This window comes from Emydura macquarii, unplaced genomic scaffold, assembly GCF_026122565.2.
Source record: "Emydura macquarii macquarii isolate MOO-44397 ecotype Brisbane River unplaced genomic scaffold, CSIRO-AGI_Emac_v2 contig_1253, whole genome shotgun sequence".
Lineage (NCBI taxonomy): Eukaryota > Metazoa > Chordata > Testudines > Chelidae > Emydura > Emydura macquarii.
The window spans coordinates 51331429-51352753 of NW_027131390.1; the positions used below are offsets into that span (position 1 = coordinate 51331429).

Consider the following 21325-nt stretch of genomic DNA (forward strand, 5'->3'; position numbering starts at 1 on the left):
AAAGCAGAACTAACCTTAGCTAAATCATCCCAGCCAGGGCTTTGTCAAGCCGGCAACTTAAAAACCTTTTAAGGAGGGAGATTCCACCACCTCCCTAGGTAACCCATTCCAGTGCTTCACCACCCTCCAAGTGACAAAGTTTTTCCTAATCTCCAACCTAGACCTCCCCCACTGCAACTTGAACCATTGCTCCTAGTTCTGTCATCTGCCACAACATAGAACAGCCTAGATGCATCCTCCCTGGAACTCCCTTCAGGTGGTTAAAAGCTGCTATCAAATCCCCCCTCATTCTTCTCTTCGGCAGACTAAACAAGCCCAGTTCCCTCAATCTCTCCTCATAAGTCATGTGCTCCAGTCCCCTAATTATTTTTGTTGCCCTCCGCTGGACTCTCTCCAACTTGTCCACATCCTTTTTGTAATGGGGAGCCCAAAACTGGACACAATACTCCAAATGCGGCCTCAGCAATGCCGAATAGAGGGGAATAATCACTTCCATCGATCTGCTGGCAATGCTCCTACTAATGCAGCCCAATATGTCGTTAGCCTTCTTGGCAACAAGGGCTCACTGTTGACTCATATCCAGCTTCTTGTCCAGTATTGTCAACCCTTGAGATTTTATTTAGTGTCTTGTGGTATTTGTTGTTTTTCTTAAAGCTCCAGCTCCTGAAGTCATTTGATCACGTGAAAATCTCAACTTTATTTATTTATTTTTAAGTAGATTTCTAATCCTCATAAGTCTGAAGAAAAGCTAGAAAATATGAATCTAAAGGCTCAAACACCAGAAGGCAAATACCCCAAATTTATCTTTATTCTAAAAGTTTCATGATTTTCAAGCCCGTCTCATGATTTCTGAATGCTCAGGTCAGGGTGGCGTAGTTCTCAGGGTCACTGGAGCATAACAAGCCTATGTGCCATTTTAAGATGTGGCCCACAGGGAGGGAAATTGCTATTAATAGGCTATAGTCCAAGGACAGGTATTGCTAATTCTAGTCTTACATTAAAAATTGCAGATTGCAAAACCTACTATAATATAAACTGATTGAGCTCTTTCTGTCCAGTTAATTCGTTTGATCAGGATTTAAATTCTCCTAAATTATTTGGCCCTCCATTTGGGGCTCTGGGCTTCAACTGAAGCAGGGGCTTGTGGTTTCAGCCCCATGGGGCACCCTGAAACTAGCTCACAGCTCCTCCTCCCCACTCCTCCCCCCCCAAGGGTTTGAAAATATTTACTGGAGCTCTGCTCTGGGCAGCTCCGTATGGGTTTGATGATTTGCTGTTGACCACTTTGTGGTCCGTTGTGAGCTATATTATAGCCAGATTTTAGTGGGTGGCATCATGGAATTTTCTTGGTTGCTTGGGGTTTGTTTGCTTGTTGAACTTTTCCTAATCTCATGAGTGTAAGTATAAACTGGGTCAAAACTGTGGGTTATGCTATTAGTTACATTAGCCTTCATCTCTGCAGATGAAATCCTGGCTCCATTGACATCAATAGGACTTTTGCCATTTCTTCCAAGGGGCCAGAATTTCACCCTTGTTAGTGATCACTCCCCATCCCCCACCTCTGCTCAGTACAGGTGGCTGCTTTTACAAATTGTTAGATTCATCACGGCTGGACTCGACCTCCCTTGTCAGCCAGTCGTCTGTGTTTCAGGCCAACCATTCCCCTGCGAAACCCAATGCCAGGGACATGTAAAAGGATCACTTAAATGCCAGAGCGGGAGCCCCACCTCAGGGCACAGACTTATTTTTTTTACTTCTTGCAGTTCAGAGCATTGTTTCTAAGCAACAGGAGAAAGCTTCAGCCTTGTGCAAAGCAGTAGCCTAGTTTCTTTCAGCTGCAGATGCAGAGGAGGGAAAATAGCATCAAGGGTGAATTTCATCCTACAGAGAACCAGAGAGAGAGAGATTCGAAAGCTCAGATCCTTTTAATAATCATTGCACAAGACTGAGAGTCGGATACAGGTAATGGACTATTTCTCATATACAGTGCATGTGTGTGTGTGCATAAAAAGACTCTGTACAGTCCTGTTGATAGGATTATTAACTAGATAATTATTTTTCTTACCATGTTTACAATTATCAGTGGATTCTGTTTTTCTGAGGAACTCCTGAATGGCAGAAAGATAGATTGTGTTTTTCCAGTAGCTTTCAAAATAACATCAAGGGGAGGCCTTGGATTCCTTAATTCAATCTCCCCTTCATTAAATGAAATGCTGCATTAATACGTTTTGGGGCCACTCGTCAGCTGAAATAAATCATCAAAATCATCTTAGCTTCACAGAAGTAAATGTAACTGCGCTGATTTACAGCAGCTGAGGATCTGGCCCAGGATATTTACAGGAATCGTTGTGCTACTTTTAATAGGTTAGTGGCAAAGAGTTGTGTCGGCATTTGGGTACTCGAATGCTGTACGTAAGCACTGGCATTTCTGATCCCTATTAAAGATTCTGCTGGCACCGAGACACAATGGTGATGAGCGCATATAAACGGCATTCTCACTCCAAGTCTGAACGTAAATGTTTGTGGTTTCATGAACTCTGTAAACCCACGGTCTAGGGGCAGTAAAGCATGTAATTTGATTTGTGAACAGTGTACAAATATCGCCATAACTATGGCCCAGACCCTGCTTATCTTCAACCTGGCCTGCGGTAGCCTCCTTTCTCTAGCCTGTCCTCTTTCCCACCCATTCAACCAAAATTCTTTCCTTTGCCCCCTTTCCCAGTCCCGTCGCGCAGGAGTTACTACTCACACACGAGGTGGGTGGAGGAAATAAGCAAAGCTTTAAGAGCTGGGAGAGTTGATTAGCAGGATCTGTTCTGATGCCCTGCATGGACAATAGTAGCCACATCTAAATTACTTATGCATGCAGATGCTGCTGTGATGGGTGCGCTAGAAACACGTAAACTTACAAGTGTCATACCTGTCACCCATCCCTGCTCAAATCTCTGCACTGGCTTCCTGCCACATTTCAGCACATGGTCAAACTCCTCATCCTCACTTTCAAAGGTTGGCACAACGGTGCTCCTAACTATTACTGTTATCATTTATTTGTATTACCAGAACATCTTGTCCGCTTTCATTTCCCGTTGTAGTTCTGTTTGTGTACTACTCTGCCACTTCCGCTGCGCCCATGTTTTTGCCAAGGTGTGGAAATATTTTGTGCAAATATTCATCTGTGACTTTGGTTCAGGCACTGTAATACTGACACTCGGTGATATGGCTTTCTGTTCCTCCTGCTCTTTATGCGGGATCGTAGGAAGCAGGCTGAGTTGCAGCAGACTCCTGACTAACAAGAAAACGCCCCCATCCATGGAAAGAAAACGCCTAAAAAAGGAGATTGAAAAACTCTTGTAAGTAACGAGTGCCAGGTAGTTCCTGTACTGCACGTCAGATAGCCATGATAGTTTCTAAAGGTTCTGTATGACATATACGGCCCCCTAACCTTTCCTTTCTGACAAATCTGGGAAGACTTCCCTGGGGATGCTGTCCAGCTCCCAGTGTCCTCCTTTGAGGTGTATTAGATGCAAAATAGGTGAACTGCCGTGATTAAGAGCCTAACACTACCCTCAGAGATGCACATATATAAATCATGCTGGCAACATGCGTTTGGTTTCTCTCTAGTTCCTGGACCACACTAAGGAGCATGGTCTGGGCACTAGAGCTGCTGCCTTTAAGCTAAAAGGCCACATGTTTTACTTCAAGTAGTGGAAGGTCATGCTCTTAGATCCAGAGAATCTGGTTTCTTCTCCAGGGATGTAATTCAACTTCCGTAATATTCGAAAGAAGGGCCACACCTGCCTTTGCTGTGCTCCTTGCTGGAGCGAGCGCTGCTCAGTCTGAGGAAAGGCTGCAGTTTCTACCCCTCCTGAAGTAAGAAAACCAAACAGAAATGAAGCAGCACTTTCAGGCTGGTGGTTGTGCGATGACATCTCTGCTGTCTGCTCACTGCTTTTATTGCAGCAGCACCACCAGCAAAGAGCCAGGGGAGACTGTCTTAAGCAGAACTTCAGTCTGAATACTTTGCTTACCGTTGCCCTTCTCCCTTTATTTCTAAGCCTTTGGGGAATTTAGACAGGCAGTTCCATAGCTCCGAGTAGTATATAGATGGATTGCCACAAGTGAGAAAATACCAGGCTTTCCATGTCAAGAGAGGGCTGCCAGCAGCAGCTGGGATACCTGCTGAAGCTGCAGAAGATTGTTAAGCTCTTGAATTACAGTAAACACAGCCCTGATTGTAGGCTGGCTTTTGAGAGGTGCCTTACTCCATCATCTGTGCAATGGATTGCCTAGAACAGACTGTAATTCAAAGCTACTCTCTTACTTTTAGGGGAGATTATGTTGGTATCAGACTTCGGGAAAATGAATTTGACCCAAAAGGAAGACGGCAGCCCACCTTTCTAGATGATATGGTAACTAGACGATTGCTTATTCTAATCTTGCATTCTTACTTCCTGAATAAAAGAAGTGAAGGGTGCCTGCTTTGATACAGTTAAATAACTTGCTATTAGCATCTGTAAACAAATGTTTTTTATCTAGAAGAGAGGGAAACTATCTAGAGATCAGTTGCATATAATAACCCGAGGTAACATTTTCAAAAGTACCTAAATCACATTTTCAAAATAAACAGGTTCCTAAGTCCCATTGACTTTCAATGACCCTATGCCCATATGTGCTTAAGTCACTTAGTCGGTTTTTTAAAATGCTACCCTAAATCTCATGCCTTACAAGAGCTAAAATTAGTTGATTTTACCTGGTATTAACACAATTGGATCTAATTCAAACAGACAGAAATAAACTATCTGGTGTAACTCCTTGGGGACCAACTGTACTAAACAATCATGTTGAGAGCAGTCAGTTTAGTAGCAAAAACAAGATTAATGAGGTCTTCTCTAGTCAAGGCCAAGCCATTTAACCTCAGTTTCCCCATCTATAAAATGGAGGTAATATTTAGCTGCTACTTGGTCTTGATTCAGAAATTCCTGGGTAACATTTGATGGCCCTGTGTTGCTCAGGAGATCAAACTAGATGATCATAATTATCCCTTCTGGGATTAAAAAAAAGCTGTGAAACATACCACATGGCGGTTGTCGTGTGAGGATTAGTCTTGTACTACACAAACATTACTTAACTACCATTGACTTCATTGGAACCAGGATTTCCTCCTGTTGTTATATTCTCTAGATGGAAGAGAAAAATTATTCTATAAACTTCTCTAAAAACCTTTTTTTTTTTTTTTTTTTTTTTTTTTTAACATGGTATGATGACTCTACATGGTTGCAGGGGAAGGGTCCACTCACCTGAAGTCAGTTACAGGCCTGGAGCTTCTTTTCACTTATAGATCAAGTTAATCGTTACGAGATCACTTGCTAACATTGGCAGTAAAGGAAAAATCTATAAATCATAAACGGGTAAAGCCCAGTAGCATTCACTTTATAGCCCTATAAATGTTCTATGAGATTATCTCAGGCTATTGTGACCCGTGAACTGTGACAGAGCTCAGCATCCATTGTAAAGCCAGGGGAAATATGTGAAGTTGATAAGTAAGGGCTTTGGAGAGAATAGCAGATGAATCCTTGACTCCACCTGGCCCATCCTTCCTGTGTCTTCTGTTTTCAGGCTCATTATGACTTGGCCATCAATGTTGCTTTACTGTGGCTGAATGATTCAGAAGTCCAAAGTCCTCTAGCAAAAGGGAAAAGGTGAGTATGAAAAGACAGAGGCCCTGATCCTGCAATGGGGTGTAAAACTGGAGTAACTGAGGCATGAATCAAGTCCAATATCTTTCAGGCTAACTCTATTTACTTATATTCCCTCTCATTATCCTGGATAGGAATTTGCCACTTCACAGCAGATACATGTATCCTAACCGAACTGAGAGAGAAGCTATGATTTTGTCATTTTATGCCGGGATCTTAATGGTAAGGAAGCAATAAAGGCAGCAAAATCTTTTATTCTACAGCATCTTCCCAGATGGCCAAAATACTACATACATACCATGTATTGTGTGATGATAGCTCATGCAATGTACTGTATATACATTTTTAAATATTGCAAAACTGTCTCATTTTCATCAGGGGTTGGGAGTTATAACCTTTTCTTAAACACAATAAAAATCAGGCTCCTTTAGCATGATGCAAGCTGATGGAGAATAGGGAGGTGATTATCTTGTCTCACAGACAGCTTTTAACATAAGGAACATCAAAGAAAATGATGATAAAACGATAGCATGAGCGATGACAGCAATGAGAGCTGCGCAGTGGTCTACCAAAGCCGGTGTTTCAGTGTATCCAGTGACATGCACAGCAGTGCACAGATCTAATGCCGGAGCAGTGGAATCAGTCCTGACAGCAGCTTGCGCTTGCTTCAAGTTTTTCTGCTATTTCTGCAATGACATGTTTTAGGCACCATGGCAGGTCTGCGTCAGTCAGATTCCTGCTGTGTTCCACCATGTCTTCTCTGTGGCAGAAGGTCACAGGAGCTAATAGGGCCATGCCAGGTGCGTGAGGCAACCCTAGATGTGCATGTCATGTGCCTTGGCCATAGGGTAACAGTGGAACAGTTCAAATCGTTCTAGTTGGAAAGGACTCTGCGGGATGGGGCAACATCTGGATGCTACATATTTATTAATTCAAAAACAAAGATTCTCACGGCAAGGACTAACCCCGTCTCCTGACCTGCTTTCACAGAACAGCATCCCTGTTGAAGACATCTTTGGGATTTACAGCACTGGGCCCTCGGCAGCCTGCTGGCACAGCTCTGCCCAAGTGAGTTGTTTGCACCTTAGAAGGGCTGCTGTGATAGCATGGCTCTAAGTGGTTGCTTCTTTGGGCCAGCAGCATCCGAGGTGGTGTGGTCCAGGGGATAAGGCACTGGCGTGGGATTCTGGAGAGCTGACTTCCATTCCCAGCTCTGACACTGATCTGCTGCAAGTCCTTGGGCAAGCCATTTAAGCTGCCTCCCCGCCCCTAGGTGTTTAGACTATACACCTAGCACTATGGGGCCCTGATCTCGGTGACTTTATATGCTACTGTCATATAAATCCTTTCTCCATTTCAATGACCGCTTACCAGTGCCAGGCAATAGTGACACCGTTATATTTTAATTTAACAATGTAGTCAGTTCTCCGACTCCTACTATCCTCTATCCAGCTAAAGCATGTAAAAAAGCTGGCAAGATGGTACAGAGTTCTTTCCTAATTGTTTGAAGCTCACATCAGCTGGGTCTGTGCTGCCACAGCTGTTGTTTACAGCCAGCCGCTCTCCTGTGTGAGTAAACAGAGCTGATTGAGTTGTTGGGGAGGTAATTGCTGTTATCTAGCCAGTGCTGATTTGGATAAAAATGAGTGGAGGAGAGCTGAACTAGTGTCATATTGATAAGCTTTCTGCAGTACATTACAAGCAGTTAAATAACATCCATGGCCATGGAATGGAGTAGGCTGGGTGGTTTTTGTTTTAAGTTGCCATTCATTGTTTTCCATTCTGTTTGCTGGAGATCTGTTGGCGATGGATTACTTGGATAGTTTCATCCCAGCCTCAATCCATCTGGGTCAAAATCCTGCCATGCAAGCTCTTAGCATGCTCCAGTCCAAAACTTGGCTACGGTCCCTGAGCAAGCTGCCCTTTCTGAGACCTCTGCCAGGCCCTGAGTGCAGCCCTTCCAAGTGATGGGCCTGTGACTTTGAGGGGGCACCCTGCCATCCAACCACTCCGACTGGATCTCTGGGTTACAGGCCCGTGGTTGCTTGCTATGATACCTAGCAGGCCCAATGGGCTTGGCACCTGCAGGGGTTTCCTTTGGAGAACCTGTGGACATTAACTGTTTGCAGTGACCCAGAAGTAGCTTCTCCAAAACCAAGTGTGATTTATTTTGCCAAAATGTTCACAGCACGCAGGAAGACGGATTTAAAACAGAGATCCGTGCGTACTGTCTGACCTCCACTTGGCATTCCCCTCTGCTCACGGGTAGAGATGACTTAGCCCTGGTGTTCTTCTGGTCTCTTGAGTACCAAGTTACTGCAAGCCCCTGACTCCTGGTCACTCTCTGTGTCGGCCATCAGCAGCTGGCAACTCTTTCTCCCCCATCCTCTCTGTCAGGCAATTCTTTTAGCAGAGCTGCAGATTCTCAGACTGCTGCCAGGGTGAGGCCTGAGGAATCTCCTCTCCATGGCTATAAACCTGGCTACTGTGTGGGATGCTCTTTAGCTAGGCCTTTTGTTGTACTTCTCCTGCCTGGTTTCTTTAACAGTCCCTGTCGATCTAACTGTGTATTCAGGCAGGGTAATATCACACACATACATGGAGGGGCATATGATAGTTATAAAAATACAAACTTCCTAGTTCCCCACACACCTACTGAAGAAATTTTTTTAAAATGCATCTACGGTACAGGGGAAAATCAGGATGCTGCACTGATCCAAACATGAGAATCTGTATTAAGACTGGTTGGATATGTGCAGCACACTTTTTGAAGCACTTTTCAGTGTCAGGCCTTATCTGCACTGAGGATTTACATAGTAATTGAAACACTAAGTCAGCCCTGTGGTCCAGCTAGTTCGGAAGGCTGTCTTTGCCAGTGACCACTGCCAGATGCTTCAGAGGAAGGTGCAGGAGCCCCCCAACATGCAGATGTGGGACAATCCACCTCCCATGAAGGTCTCATTGTAATCTTCAATAATTAGAGTTTGGTAAGCCCTGTAAGGCATTTTCAATACAGCCCATTGAATAGCCACCCAGGGAGTGAAGTGGCTTCATTGAAGAGAACCAGTCTCTTGTGACTCCGGCCACTCATGATGCATTTTATAAACTCAGCAAGGGCTGAGCTGCTTTTTACATTTCCACAAGAGGCTCATGAATCAGCTGCAGTCAGCAAACATCAGTTGTAAAACAGGCTTGTTCCAGAAGCTTACATTAACAATGAATTCTATATCCACTAATTTTATTTCAGAGTAAAACACTCTGAATCCACCTGTGAGCATGAGACAGCACTGCCACAAGCAGCATCTGGAGTGAGGAAGGGGCTTCAATCCACATTTTCTGTTTGCCTCTAATCGCAGGCAGATGAGGCTTTTGACTCCTCAGCTCTGATTACCGCTTGTCAGTCATGGTGTTAGATTGCATGGATTGCACACGCAAGTCCAGATGCGGAGCATCTCACAATTGCACATGCAAAATTCTGGGTGCAAACTGAGAGGCCTTTTGAAAATGTTTTGAAAAAACAAGTGCTGATTGTTATCAAAGTAAAGCTCCTCCTTGTCACTGCAGTACCGGGGAGGCAGGCAGCTGACCTGGAGCACCAGGCCACGCTCTTAGCCAGTGTAAACTGGCAAAGCTGCATTGATTTCAATCAAGCCACACCGATTTAACCAGCTGAGAATCTGGCTCGCTGTCTCAACAGACCAGCCAACTCTATGAATCTAACACTGTTGTCCTGCACGTTTATAAGCATAGCTGGCCAAAAAACCAAACATTTTAGTGAAAATCTCGGTTAAAAATTTGTCAAAATTTCAAAAAACCTCTGAAGTTTTCAATCAGCTCAAGTTCTAGGTGATCATGTGCTCAGGGTAACCTGGGCTGCAACATGAATCCCCAACATTAAACATGTTGTCCCAGCACTGCTAGAAAAGCACCCAGTTTCTACAACACGGAATCTGTAACCATGCAGCAACCACACACTGGCATTGTGGGACATGTAGTGTAGATGGCTCCTCAGTGCCAATCGGACAATACAACCAGTTCTGGCCGTGTCACAGAATCACAGAAGGGTAAGACTGGAAGGGACCTCAGTAGGCAATCCAGTCCAGTCCCCTGTACTCAAGGCAGAACTAGGTAATAACTAGACCATCCCTGGCAGGTGCTTATCTAACCTGTTCTTTAAAACTTTCGAAGATAGAGATTCCACAACCTCCCTAGACAACTTGTTCCAGTGCTTAACTGCCCTGACAGGAAATTTTCCTAATGTCCAAACTAAACCTCCCTTGCTGCAATTTAAGCCCATTACTTCTTGTCCTGTTCTCAGAGGTTAACAAGAACAATTTTTCACCCTCCTCCTTGTAGCAAACTTATCATGTCCCCCCTCCGTCTTTTCTTCTCCAGACTAAACAAACCCATTTTTTTCAATCTTTCCTCATGGGCCCTGTTTTCTAGACCTTTAAGCATTTTTGTTGTTCTCCTCTGGACTTTCTCCAATCCGCATTTTCCCAGTGCCCAGAACTGGACACAATACTCCATCTGATGCCTTATCAGCACAGAGTGGTGTTGAAGAATTACTTCTTATATCATCAGCCATAGAACGAGCCCATAACCACCCTTCCTTTCACACAAAGAGGAAGCAAGTTACTGGGTAAATGGAACATAGGTAAGAACTAAAATATGAATGAGCCAAACAAATGCCACAGTTGGCTTTGACTCTAAAGGGGCCTTGTGGGCTACAAACGGGCAGTCAGGAGAGTCTAAACTCATTTTAAGGGCTGGTAGCAAGGCAGAGGCTTCTTAATACACAAAGGCCACTTAGACCTGGAAAATTGTATGCAAGCTTCCCAACAGTACCCGCAGCCTTTGAGAGGACCACCTCCTCCCCAGGTGAGCAGTGGTTCACGTCTATACAGCTGTGTCCCAGTCTCTCCTCAACAGCATAGCATAGTAGACCAAATTCTGCCTTGACTTACAGCCTCCACTTCTGATGAAAGAGACTTAACTCCTTGAACTTCAGTGGAGTTGCCTGGGGCATAAGCTGGGGAAGAATTTGATCCATTATGTGTTGTGGTTTTAAAGCATGGACTCTCGTGTGGCAGGGGTTCAGTTGGATCTGCCCCACCCATTTAATTTAATTGCACTTAAGAATTAAAACTGTTCACAAAGGAGGGAAGTCAATGCATTTCCACTAAGGGTTTGTCTACTCTTAAAACGCTGCAGCTGTGCCACTGTAGTCCTTCAGAGAAGACGCGGCCTATGCCGACGGGAGGGTTTCTCCTGTCGCTGTAGGTAATCCACTTCCACCAGCGGCGGTAGCTAGGTTGATGGAAGAATTCTCCTGCGACATAGTGCTGTGCATAGCAGGGGTTAGGTGGTCAGTTTAAGTGCATCGCTCCAGGGAGTGGACTTTTCACACCCAGAGAGACAGTTATTCTGCCTTAGTTTCCTAGTGCAGACCCAGCCCTATGTTATTCAGCCATTCCCCATGGATGATAAAAACAGTGGACTCAGTCAAGTCCTCAGGTTACCTGGTGGAACTTTCCTGACATGCACTCCTGCATGTGAGCCTAGAGTTCGTCAGTGTTTTTGGCGCAAACATTTTTCATCCAAAAAGGACCTTTTTTCAAAAATGAACGATGTTGTGGAAAATCATCAATATACAATTTTTCCAGTGACATTTTTTGGCGATTGTTTTTATTAAAATTTTGAGTTAAAATTTCCTATTGTCCTGAAACTGTGTCTTCTTATGCCTCTTTTCATACATGGAAAATTTCAAAAGCAATTTCAACTAAAGTTTTGGTTTAAAAACAGCAGTGAAAAACATTGCTGAAAATGTCATGACAAATTTGATCTAAGGTACTTATATGCCTTCTATTACCATAGTACCTGAGCACCTCCCAATCTTTAATCCTGCCAACACCCCGCTAAGACAGGAAAGTGCCATAACCCTCATTTTAAAGATGAGAGACAGAGACCATGGCATAGTAGGGTCTTCCAAGTCACAGCCTAGTATCCTAACCATTGGACCATTTCCTCTCTAAGGAACCACTACTATAAACTTCCCTTTCTTATCTGAGCCCAATAGAGTAAAATGTGTATAACTGCATGGTAGAAACGCTGTATTGTTTTGGTTATAGATGAGTGTTTTATGAACCTCTCCTATTCTGATAATGGTTCAATATCTGGCATAAAGGACTCTGGTGACCATTGAGTTCTTTTTCTTTCAGTTTCTCTGAGAGGGGACCTTGCCAGCTAAAGTGAACAACAAAGGACCAATGTAAGACTGGCACAAACATACAAAAGCTTTCTGTGTTTGCATAATTGACCTTCAGGGGTCTCGTTTTGTTCCTGAGAGGAGCTGATTGTCTCTTTCTCCTGTGCTTTTCTTTTGCTGTACCAGCTGAAGATAATCCCTGGCTAAAGGACAGAAAAGGAAAATTGGTCTATTTTGTCTGTGCAGGACTTGATACCAATAGACACCACATATATCTGAATGTGTTCTCTTATCAGTAACCTAGCTACTGTATACACAGCATCGAGAACAGGCATTCAGTGGACATCATTGCACTGCAAGGTTTTAGGCCCTGGAATCATAATAAACCACTTCCCTGTAATTGGCAACGTCTCTGGTACACTTATAAAATACATCATTCAGACCTGGCCTTATTAATATAGACTGCCATCTGGTGTCTGGATAGGGTTACTGCTATGTAGACATTGACCAAATTCTCTAGTTTTTGTTGTTCCCATCTAGGAGAATGGAAATTCCAGCCAGTTTGTTTTGTGGAGTTTGCTGGGAATTGCTCTCTCAGGGCAGGTGAGATTGGCCCCTCTCCCGCTCCAAAGAGTAGGATGGGGGTTCCACTTGACCCATGGATGTTCTGTTCGTTTTATGGCCTGGAAGCTCCCCATCTCTCCCTTCCCAACAGTCTGTAGTCCCCAGATACAAACCTTTTTGCCAGAGGTTCCCTGAACCATGGCTGCCCTTGGAAACTTCCCTTCAAAGTGGGGCTTGGCAGAGTGCAGCAGTCAAGGCAGATTTTCTTGCAAGATTTCTGGAAGTTTTTGCTCATGCCATTTCCCAGAATGCTTCCCCTTTGATCTTTGATATTCCTGTGGCTGGAGCTCCTGATCTGCTTCAGGCACAGCCAAGGAGAGATTTCAGATGAGGTTCTTAGGCTGGTTTTCCTCTCATCTGCGTAACTCTGAATTTAGCTGTGTTGCTTGGAGTAACACCCATCTCTGAAAAGTGACTAGCGTATAGCTCAGAGATAGATTCTTGCTGGTGATGAGGGAGCAAAGTTACAGGGTTTCAGAAGAGGAAACAAGTCAATTCTCATCAGAACCCCTAAAGTCTCCAATTCAGCCCATCACTTAACAGTTTCAGAGAGATCAAGGCACAGCTGTGACAGGATTGTGTGAAGTTTCTGACATCACCATGTGGTTTATTTTACAAAACCTTGATTTCCTTCCCCCTGCCCCTTTATAAAGAGAAGAATTCTTGTCCCCTTCTTTGCTTTTATTATAGTCAGAGCTTCTGTCTTCCCATTTTCTGTTTATTTTCAAACCTTTCCACACTGCTTTGCTGGAAAGTTCCCACCTCTAATCCTAAATCAGGAAATACAGGAGTGATCTAACAAAGGAGATCAGCACCGCAAAGCCACTGGGAGAGGGCAAAAGAGGATGGAAAAGTTAGAAGTAAATATTTTAAAATACCAGTGATTTGTAATAATATACTCAGGGCTGTAAAGACTATGAAATAGACAAACAATTGTACAATGTCATATTAATTTTTAAGTGCTATTGTCCTTTCAGGGTTACCGGATTCACCCTTTCAACCTCTCAGTGCATCCTTTTGCCATGTTGACAGCCCCGAAAGCTGCAGAACATGCCTGGAAACAGAGTAAGCATGTTTTGCCTCATCTCACATGGGGATTTAAGCAGGGGGCTGCAAGTCAAGAAACCTGAATTCTAATTCCAAGCTTGTCACTGCTTTACTGCAAGTCATGTAACAACCTTTCTGTGTCCCCGTCCGTGACATGGGGATAATAATGCTCGCCTACCTTTGTACAGAGTTTTGAGATGTACAGATGAAAAGTGCTATCTGAATCTGACCCAAAGCTCATTGAAATCCATAGGGGTCTTCATTCCCACTGAAGTCAAGGGTCTTTGGATCAGGCACCATAATAGGAATCTATGTATTGCAAATAGATTCCTTGCTGGTTTGTTAGGCCTGGTCTACATTGGTGGCTTACTTCGAATTAAAGTCCCTTAATTCGAATTAAGTACTCCCACGTCTACACTTGCACATTATTAATTTGAATTAAGGAGCCTTTAAAATCGAATTAATAAAACCACCTCTGCAAGTGGGTTAGCGCCTGAAGTGCATCAGTTAATTCACATTAGTGTGAGTGTGGATGCAATGGGACTTAATTCGAATTAATTGGCCTCCGGACTGTATCCCATGATGCCCCATTTCAGTACCCTCCCGCAAACCAGCCCCGGGAAGATTTGAATCTTAATTTCCTGTACTTGCCAGCGTGGAGAGACCTTTCCCATAGTTCTCAGTGCGTTTTAACTGCCCAGCAAGCCCTTTGAAGTTTGTCCCTTTAAGTGTTTGAAAGATTTCACCACCCACTCCCCTCCCCACGTGGTGAGTGCATTTGAAATGCCAGCAGTGAGAGGAAATGTTTTGCTACATTGTTTCAGTGGCCAATCATGGAAATTGATACTTTCTTAAGTGTTTATTCACAGTGCTACATGTGGATATCAAGCTTTCCATCAGTGAAATGGAAACATTTGTATCACTGTATTAATATACTAACTGACTCCGTTATTTATCTTTCATTCTACAGCCACCTCGGTAGAGGGAAAAATCATAGGCAAGCAATATACATGGGGTTTTGGGATGATCATTAAAGGCAAACAGCATATAGGTGGGGGGGTTGGTTTGGTGGAGGGAAAAATCAAAGGCAAGCAATATACAGGGGATGGTGGGGGGAGCATAAAAGGCAAACAGCATACAGTTCTAAAGTAATCCAGGATAAGCTGCGATGTATTTGTCACGGTAAAAATGAGAGCATAGTTCAGCTGGCTCCATGTGCCTGCAGCAATGGCGATCGGGGGAGTAAAAAAACAGCATGAAAATCCTTTTCCTGTTTGTTTGGGGGTGGGGGGAGAAGAGGGTGGGGGAAGCAGAGCTGCATCCTGGGACGATGACACTCGTCACAACAACCTCTGTGGTTAGTTGCACTGTGGGATAGCTTCCCACATTGCACTGCTCTCTAATTTGAATTAAGGCTGGCCAGTGTGGACGCAAGAAAGCAGCACAAACAATGTAGTGTGGACAGTCTGCAGTGCTTTCTATAAATCGCTTTCTGAAATTCAAATTAAGCTAATTCGAATTAGTGCTGCAGTGTAGACATAGCCTTAGTGAGGTAATAATGGCCTCATCTGCATTGTCACATAGTGTTTGTCTTTAATACATTTGAAGAGACGTGCTCAGTCTTGACCTTGGATTAGATTCTGCACTTCTGCAGCACTTACGTTGCAGGTCAATATTTATCACACTGCAAAACTGACTACTTACTCACAATGTAGCAAAATGAGAGCCACCCTTGGGGCATTAGGGACGGAAAGAACCGGACAATGGCAGCCTTCCCTCTCAGCATGTATTGATCCAATATAGAAAATCTGTAAACCATTTGGGAATCCTTCAGGACTGACAGTGGAGGCTCTGTCAAACTATAAGGTGATATTCTCTTTGCCCAGGTGTCAAGTTTCAAAAGGCAGCAGCAAATCAACGAGCCACCACCAATTCAAAAAGAAGAACAAATAAGCACTGCAAGCGATCAGAATCTCCATCAACAGAAAAGCAGCAAGACAAAGTAGGTCTAAAAATACAAACCAAGTCAAACAATTTCTGCAGAATAGGATCTACCAGCATACATCAAATGGTGTCCCTTGGACCACCCATAGTTCACAGAGCCTTTCCTGGTGCACTACAGAATGGAAGATTTTTGCAGCCTGTTTCAGTGACTTTCCATTAACCATGTTTGATTTCTTCAGGTCAATGGAAAGCAAATACTTCCCTGTCAAAAATTTGCCACTGCCCAGATTATTATGCATTTGAAATTTGCTTTCCAGTAAAATTCTGCAATATTCACTCGAAATTCATTGTTTCGGCAAATACTCCTGCTGGCAAAACACCTGCTGGGTAGACAAGGTGCCACACTCTGCTTGCTCTTAACAGCTCAATGTTTGTTTGTATCCTGCAGGGGGTTAGAAAACAATTTGAGCAAGGAATCTTTCCAAAGGACCCTGCAACAAAGAGCGGAAAGGGAGCAGAAATGTAACAAGAAGCCAGGTCTCATGACTCTTACCCAAGCAAGACCAGAGAAGTCCGGACAGTGCTGTGCAGTTCCTTTCTGAGAGAGGTGGGGTTATTCCCTAGATTTTGGTGATCCAATTGTGCTATTTTTTTATTGGGATGGGCGGTAGCCCCCTTGGCTCTGTTATGGAAACAGGCTGCCCATCTCAATGTGAGGCACGTTGTCCTCATGTTCATCTTTAAGTGTTGCTAGTTGCCATTTTATTTCTCGGAGGGGTGAGCTAAAGCGACCATTTGTACTCCTAGTTTTCAACACAGCTTTACATTGTAGCTTAGAATTTTTTTTTTCTCCATCCCTTTTTCTGTATCTTTAATAGCTCGCTTCCATGCTGAGGTAGGCCCTGATTCAGCAAAGCCCTTTAGCATGCTAATAAGACCACCTCTGATAAGCAAAGCAAGTACTTAAGTCCCATTAAATTGGTGAGGCTGTGCTTTGCTGAATAGAAATGCTTTGCTGAATCAGGGCCATAGATCCTGCCCCAGTTCCTACTGAAGGCAAAGAAAGGTTTTCAGTTAACTTTAATATGAGTTGTATTGGGCCCAATACGAGAAGAGTGGCAGAAATGCTCATTGATAAGGGATGTTTATGATGCCACAGAGAGTGATACAGTTATTTTGTATTTCATCTGGCACATTAAAATGATATAGGGTTAAAAACAAACTACTAAGATTAGCCAGAGGATATCCATCAGCCAAGGCAGTTATCTCAGAATTGCATAGCTACATTGGTGTGTCATACAGTTGTATTAATACACGCTTTGGGCATGGTATTGTATATTAACTTTATGTATGCAAAAGAAAATAAAACCTTTGAAACAAAATAGATTGTTTGTACTGCCCAGGGGTTCATGGATTATGGATTGCATGGGCAAGAGTTCCAAAATGAAACCGGAGACCAGCTTTGCATTGTGCTTTGCTTTACTTTAAACACGTAGGATACATCTTCTCTGCACTTGGGAATGAGCCTCGCAGCCTGGGTCCACAGACTCATGCTCATGGGGCTTGCACCTGAAATAGGCGTGGCTTGGGCTGGAGCTCAGGCTCACAAACCCAGTTGTAGAGGTGGGTCTGACTACGCAGCTATTTTTAGAGCATTAGTGCAAGCCTGACCAGATGAGTCTGTCGACTCCACGGCTCCAAAACGCCGTGTAGCCAGGCCCACAGAAATGAAATGACTTGCCCGTGATCAGCCAGGAAGTTGGTGCCAGACCTGGGAACTGAATCCAGATCACTTGAATCCCAGTCCAGTATCTTAACTACAAAATCATCCTTCATTCTTTGCACTCTTCATGCTATGTGATCATCTTTGCCTGTTCATGCTACATTTTTAAAAGTGACACCATCTCTCTCCAATCTGAGACGAGCTGAAGAAGGCTGTAGAACTGAAAAAGCTACAATGTATTTAGAACCAGAGGTGGAAGAAACTGACCCAACAGACTAAGTGACTTATCAGTGTTCTGTTTGCTTTTCTTGAAACAGAGGTAAAATCCTGTCCAACTGAAGTCAGTGGAAGTTTTACCATTAACTTGAAAGGAGCCAGGATTTCACCCCACGTATTTCCCACTGCTGGAAGCAAGATATCAGATTTGATGGACACAATGTTGATTCAATTCAGTAAATCCTACATTTCTGTGGCCTGTATTCAGCAAAGCATTTAAGCACGTGTTTAAGTCTCATGTGCGTAAGTTCTTTGCTGAATAGAGATGGATCTAAGCACATATTTAAAGTTAAGCATAGGCTTAGGTATTGTGCTGAATTGAGGCCTATATTATTATTCTCATCCTTAGACTTATTTTACCCCAAAGTAGCAATTAAGGACTTCTCTATAATTAACCAAAAATTGAAATGCATTGATCTAACCCCTTAATAGCCAAAGCAAAGAAAATCTTGCCCTTTGAATGAATTCAGTACAATTTAAAAAAACCCAAACACACACACACACACACACACAATTGCCTGTCCCTAGTCATGTGAAAGCTAGAACAATGCAGAGAAGAATATATTAAAGGGCTTTACTTGGGAAGGATTAGTATATGATGACTGCTTTCTGTAAACTGACCTGAGATAAAAAGGAACAGTACACTATGGTGAAGCTTAAACAAACGGGTGATTTATCTGCATTATTCTAGCACTCTCTTTAGAAAAGTAATGCCATGGTCTTTAGTTTTCATTGGCTACAGCTTGCCGCTGGTTATAAATAAAATTGTGCTGTATGCAGCCACTGACAAATCAAATGGCACTAACACATGCAGCAAACAGGAAAAGTTGTGCCCTAATGTGCTGACATGCACATTTTTCACAAATAGTTTTTAGTTCATCAATTGTTCCTTCTGGCCCCAAAATGAATCATCTCATCTGATCTCCTACAGAACAAAGGCCGTAGAACTTCACTCACTGATTCTTTTGCCCTGTGATATCTGTGTCCCAAATGGGTTGCAGTTCATTTTCCTGCTTTCCTCCCCCTTTTCCATGCTGAAGTCAATGGGTCTCTTCACTAGCTCCCTGGTCTGCCTGTGAGGAACATACTACAGCATCAGGGCCTCCGTTAGTCTCTTCAGGCTCCCATTTCATATTTAATTGGGGTTGCAGAGGTTATCAGAGGAAATATACCGCAGATGTGTTCACTGTTCGGTACATTATCTTCTGATCCCAAGTTATGACAGATGACATCCAGCAGGCCTCAGCCCTGATTCTATGATGAAATACAGTTGATATCTCTCACCCTGGTTCAGAAAGGCACCCATTTGTGAACTTATTTATTTATTACCATGGGTGTGCAAGGCTTTTTAGCAAACATTTTCAAATCAGGTTGCTCAAAAATAGACCCTTAACAAGTCACTAGAAACTATGGGCCCTAGGCAACTTGAAAAATTAGCCAAGTTTTGCCAGGTGACCTAACTTTAGACACCCCCATTTGAAAGTCTTGATCTTATTCTCTCATTTGCTGATTGGAACAATTTGTGAGACCTGAGCGTTGCTTCAAAGCTGAGAGTACACAGAGGAGGCCACTGAGGCTGTGAACCTGGCAGCAGAGATGGAGAGAAGGATTTAGGAGCATAGAAGTGAGAGACAGAGAAGACGGAATATACAGGAGTATCCAAGTCTGTTTGCTGGACCATCCTTCTTCTGTTAGGGCAATGCCTTAGACTATAGGAGACCTTCATTCAATTCCCTACTTGGCCATGGACTTCCTGTGTGAGAAGAGCAAGTCACTTAGCTTCTCTGTACCTTACTTCCCCGTCTGTAAAAGGGAAATAATAGCCCTGCCCTACCTCCCAAGGCTGTTGTGAGGCTAACTACATTAAAGACTGAAGCACTTTGAGATCTATTGATGAAAAGTGCTATAAGAAATTGGCCTTATTAGTATTAACTGGACACCAATTTCAGGACAATTCACAACTTGACATAACAGGCTCATCTAGACTAGGAAAGTTTGCACCAGTGTAACTACATCAATCTAATTGTACCAACACAGAGGTCAACACATTTGCAGCAGTGCAAAAATAACTACAGTGTAGGCAGAGCCTAAGTCCACGAAATCAAACTTTCCACTGGACCCAGGCATCACCATTATAAAACAAATATTACATCACAATAGAAGTAAAACTATTTCTGTGTCCACAGTCATATTTTATATTTGATTTCCCAATGAGTAACATGTTACCACAATGTCTCACAAATCCAAACTCAACAAGTCGAACAGAACCTTTGCAGGGCCTTTGAGATGCTGGATGTTAACATATACAATGGCAAATTAAACCGACTTTTATACAGCACAAATAACGTAACACAAATCACCACCCATGCATCAGCCTAAAGTGTTCCGGAACAGCATCACTACACACTCAACTAACGAGGCAAAAGCCAACAGGGACAAGCCCTTTGAGAAATCAGTAAAGAGTGAAGGCCACTGATACAGCCTGGCCCCACTCAGACTGGGAGATATCTTCCTCACTCCTTCTCCACTGAGGAAGGAGAGAGAGCACAGAGCTACATGAAAGCAGGAAAAGCATGTGGCCATGACAAGATTTCCACCAGAAATGCTATTATATCTTGGTAAGAAGAGCATAAAATGGCTGTGAATTTTTCTATGCAGTGTCACCCAAGAGAACAAGATGACTAAGGTATGACCAAAAACTCAGGCGCTAGCTACACCAAAACAAGGAAAGAACCATTCCCTTCCAGCTAGCTACCATCTGATATAACTTTTGAGCTGTACTTACAAACTTTTGGAGTGTCTAATGCTGACAAGAATTATGCCCACATTAGAGCAGGCTCTGAGTGATGACCAAGCCAGTTTCAGACTTAATATGAATATTTGTGACCAAGTTCCTGCTCTTGTCACCTATTTAGAAAATGGTTTCCTACAAAAAGAAAAGATAGTGTCTGTTTCTCTTGACTTGATGACAGCATATGATATTGTCTAACACATTGTCTTGCTGGTCAAGATGTCAAAGCTGTTACTTTGACGAGTTGTTATGGGTACAGAAATGATGCTTCAGAACCGACAATTCCAAGCAGGAAATAAACTGAGTGCATGGAGGATCCAGAAGAATGGGCTCCCTTATGGATCTTGTCTTGCCCTAATTATTTTCCAATGTGTTTTCAAGTGATCTGTCTCCACCAATCTCAAGATCACTCAAGTATGCAGATGATATCCGCCTAGCCTCAAGAGAGAGAGATTTCAAAAAAAATTAAGGGCAACATGATCCAAGATATGGTAGCCAGCCATGGCAACTGCAAGACGTGGAGACTTAAGCCCAGTACATCAAAGACAGTGTTGTCATATCTTCACTTCACGAGATCACAACATCTTCTTGAATGGATAATGACTCTCACATGACGCAAAGCCAGTGTATCTAAGAGTAACACTAGTTTGCACACTTACCTATAAGGCCCACCTCACCAAGATAATTTTCCGAGCTATCAGCAGAAATACAAGCTTATTTAAGAAGCTAAGCTCAAATTGGGAACACTACACAGCTTGGCACTAACTCTCTGCTAGGCAGTGGGGGAATACTGTGATCCTGCATGGTTAATTTCTTCCCACACAAAACTAGTTGATGTGCAATTGAATCAAATGATGAAAATAACAGAGATTATGAGACCAACAAACTCTAGGGGGTATATCTACACTGCAGTCTCTGTGGCGATCAATGCAGCAGGATCGATTGAGCAAGTCATGTAGACCCACCTCCCCAAAAGGACTGCTCCTGTCGACGCAGCGGCATGTAGGTGCCGTGGT

General features: G+C 43.3%; 1 protein-coding gene and 1 long non-coding RNA gene across 4 annotated transcripts; one reads left to right on the forward strand and one right to left on the reverse strand.

Annotated features, from left to right (window-relative positions):
* Positions 1-1345: 1345 nt before the first annotated feature.
* On the forward strand, positions 1346-16895 carry CUNH2orf80 (chromosome unknown C2orf80 homolog). 3 transcript variants are annotated; one of them, XM_067549812.1, is made up of 10 exons: positions 1346-1397; positions 1842-1962; positions 3257-3350; positions 4328-4409; positions 5617-5699; positions 5831-5918; positions 6687-6764; positions 13506-13593; positions 15462-15577; positions 15968-16895. In XM_067549812.1, exons 3-10 carry the CDS (start codon positions 3310-3312, stop codon positions 16043-16045), a joined length of 654 nt encoding a protein of 217 aa, XP_067405913.1. In that variant the 5' UTR covers positions 1346-1397; positions 1842-1962; positions 3257-3309; the 3' UTR covers positions 16046-16895. The 3 variants fall into 3 exon arrangements, with proteins under 3 accessions (XP_067405913.1, XP_067405912.1, XP_067405914.1); XM_067549811.1 differs by lacking the exon at positions 1346-1397 and having other exon boundaries at positions 1745-1962; XM_067549813.1 differs by lacking the exons at positions 1346-1397; positions 6687-6764 and having other exon boundaries at positions 1745-1962.
* Positions 1449-2183, reverse strand: LOC137154082 (uncharacterized). The gene is made up of 2 exons (XR_010920062.1): positions 2066-2183; positions 1449-1881 (listed from the first exon to the last, which is right to left on the reverse strand). It is a non-coding gene; the product is annotated as an uncharacterized lncRNA (long non-coding RNA).
* Positions 16896-21325: the final 4430 nt, after the last annotated feature.

Coding starts and splice junctions, on each gene's coding strand:
- CUNH2orf80 (XM_067549812.1), top strand. CDS start 3,310: ATGGAAAGAAAACGCCTAAAAAAGGAGATTGAAAAACTCTT. Junction 5,700..5,830: donor CCTCTAGCAAAAGGGAAAAG/GTGAGTATGAAA, acceptor TATCCTGGATAG/GAATTTGCCACTTCACAGCA. Junction 6,765..13,505: donor GCTGGCACAGCTCTGCCCAA/GTGAGTTGTTTG, acceptor TTGTCCTTTCAG/GGTTACCGGATTCACCCTTT.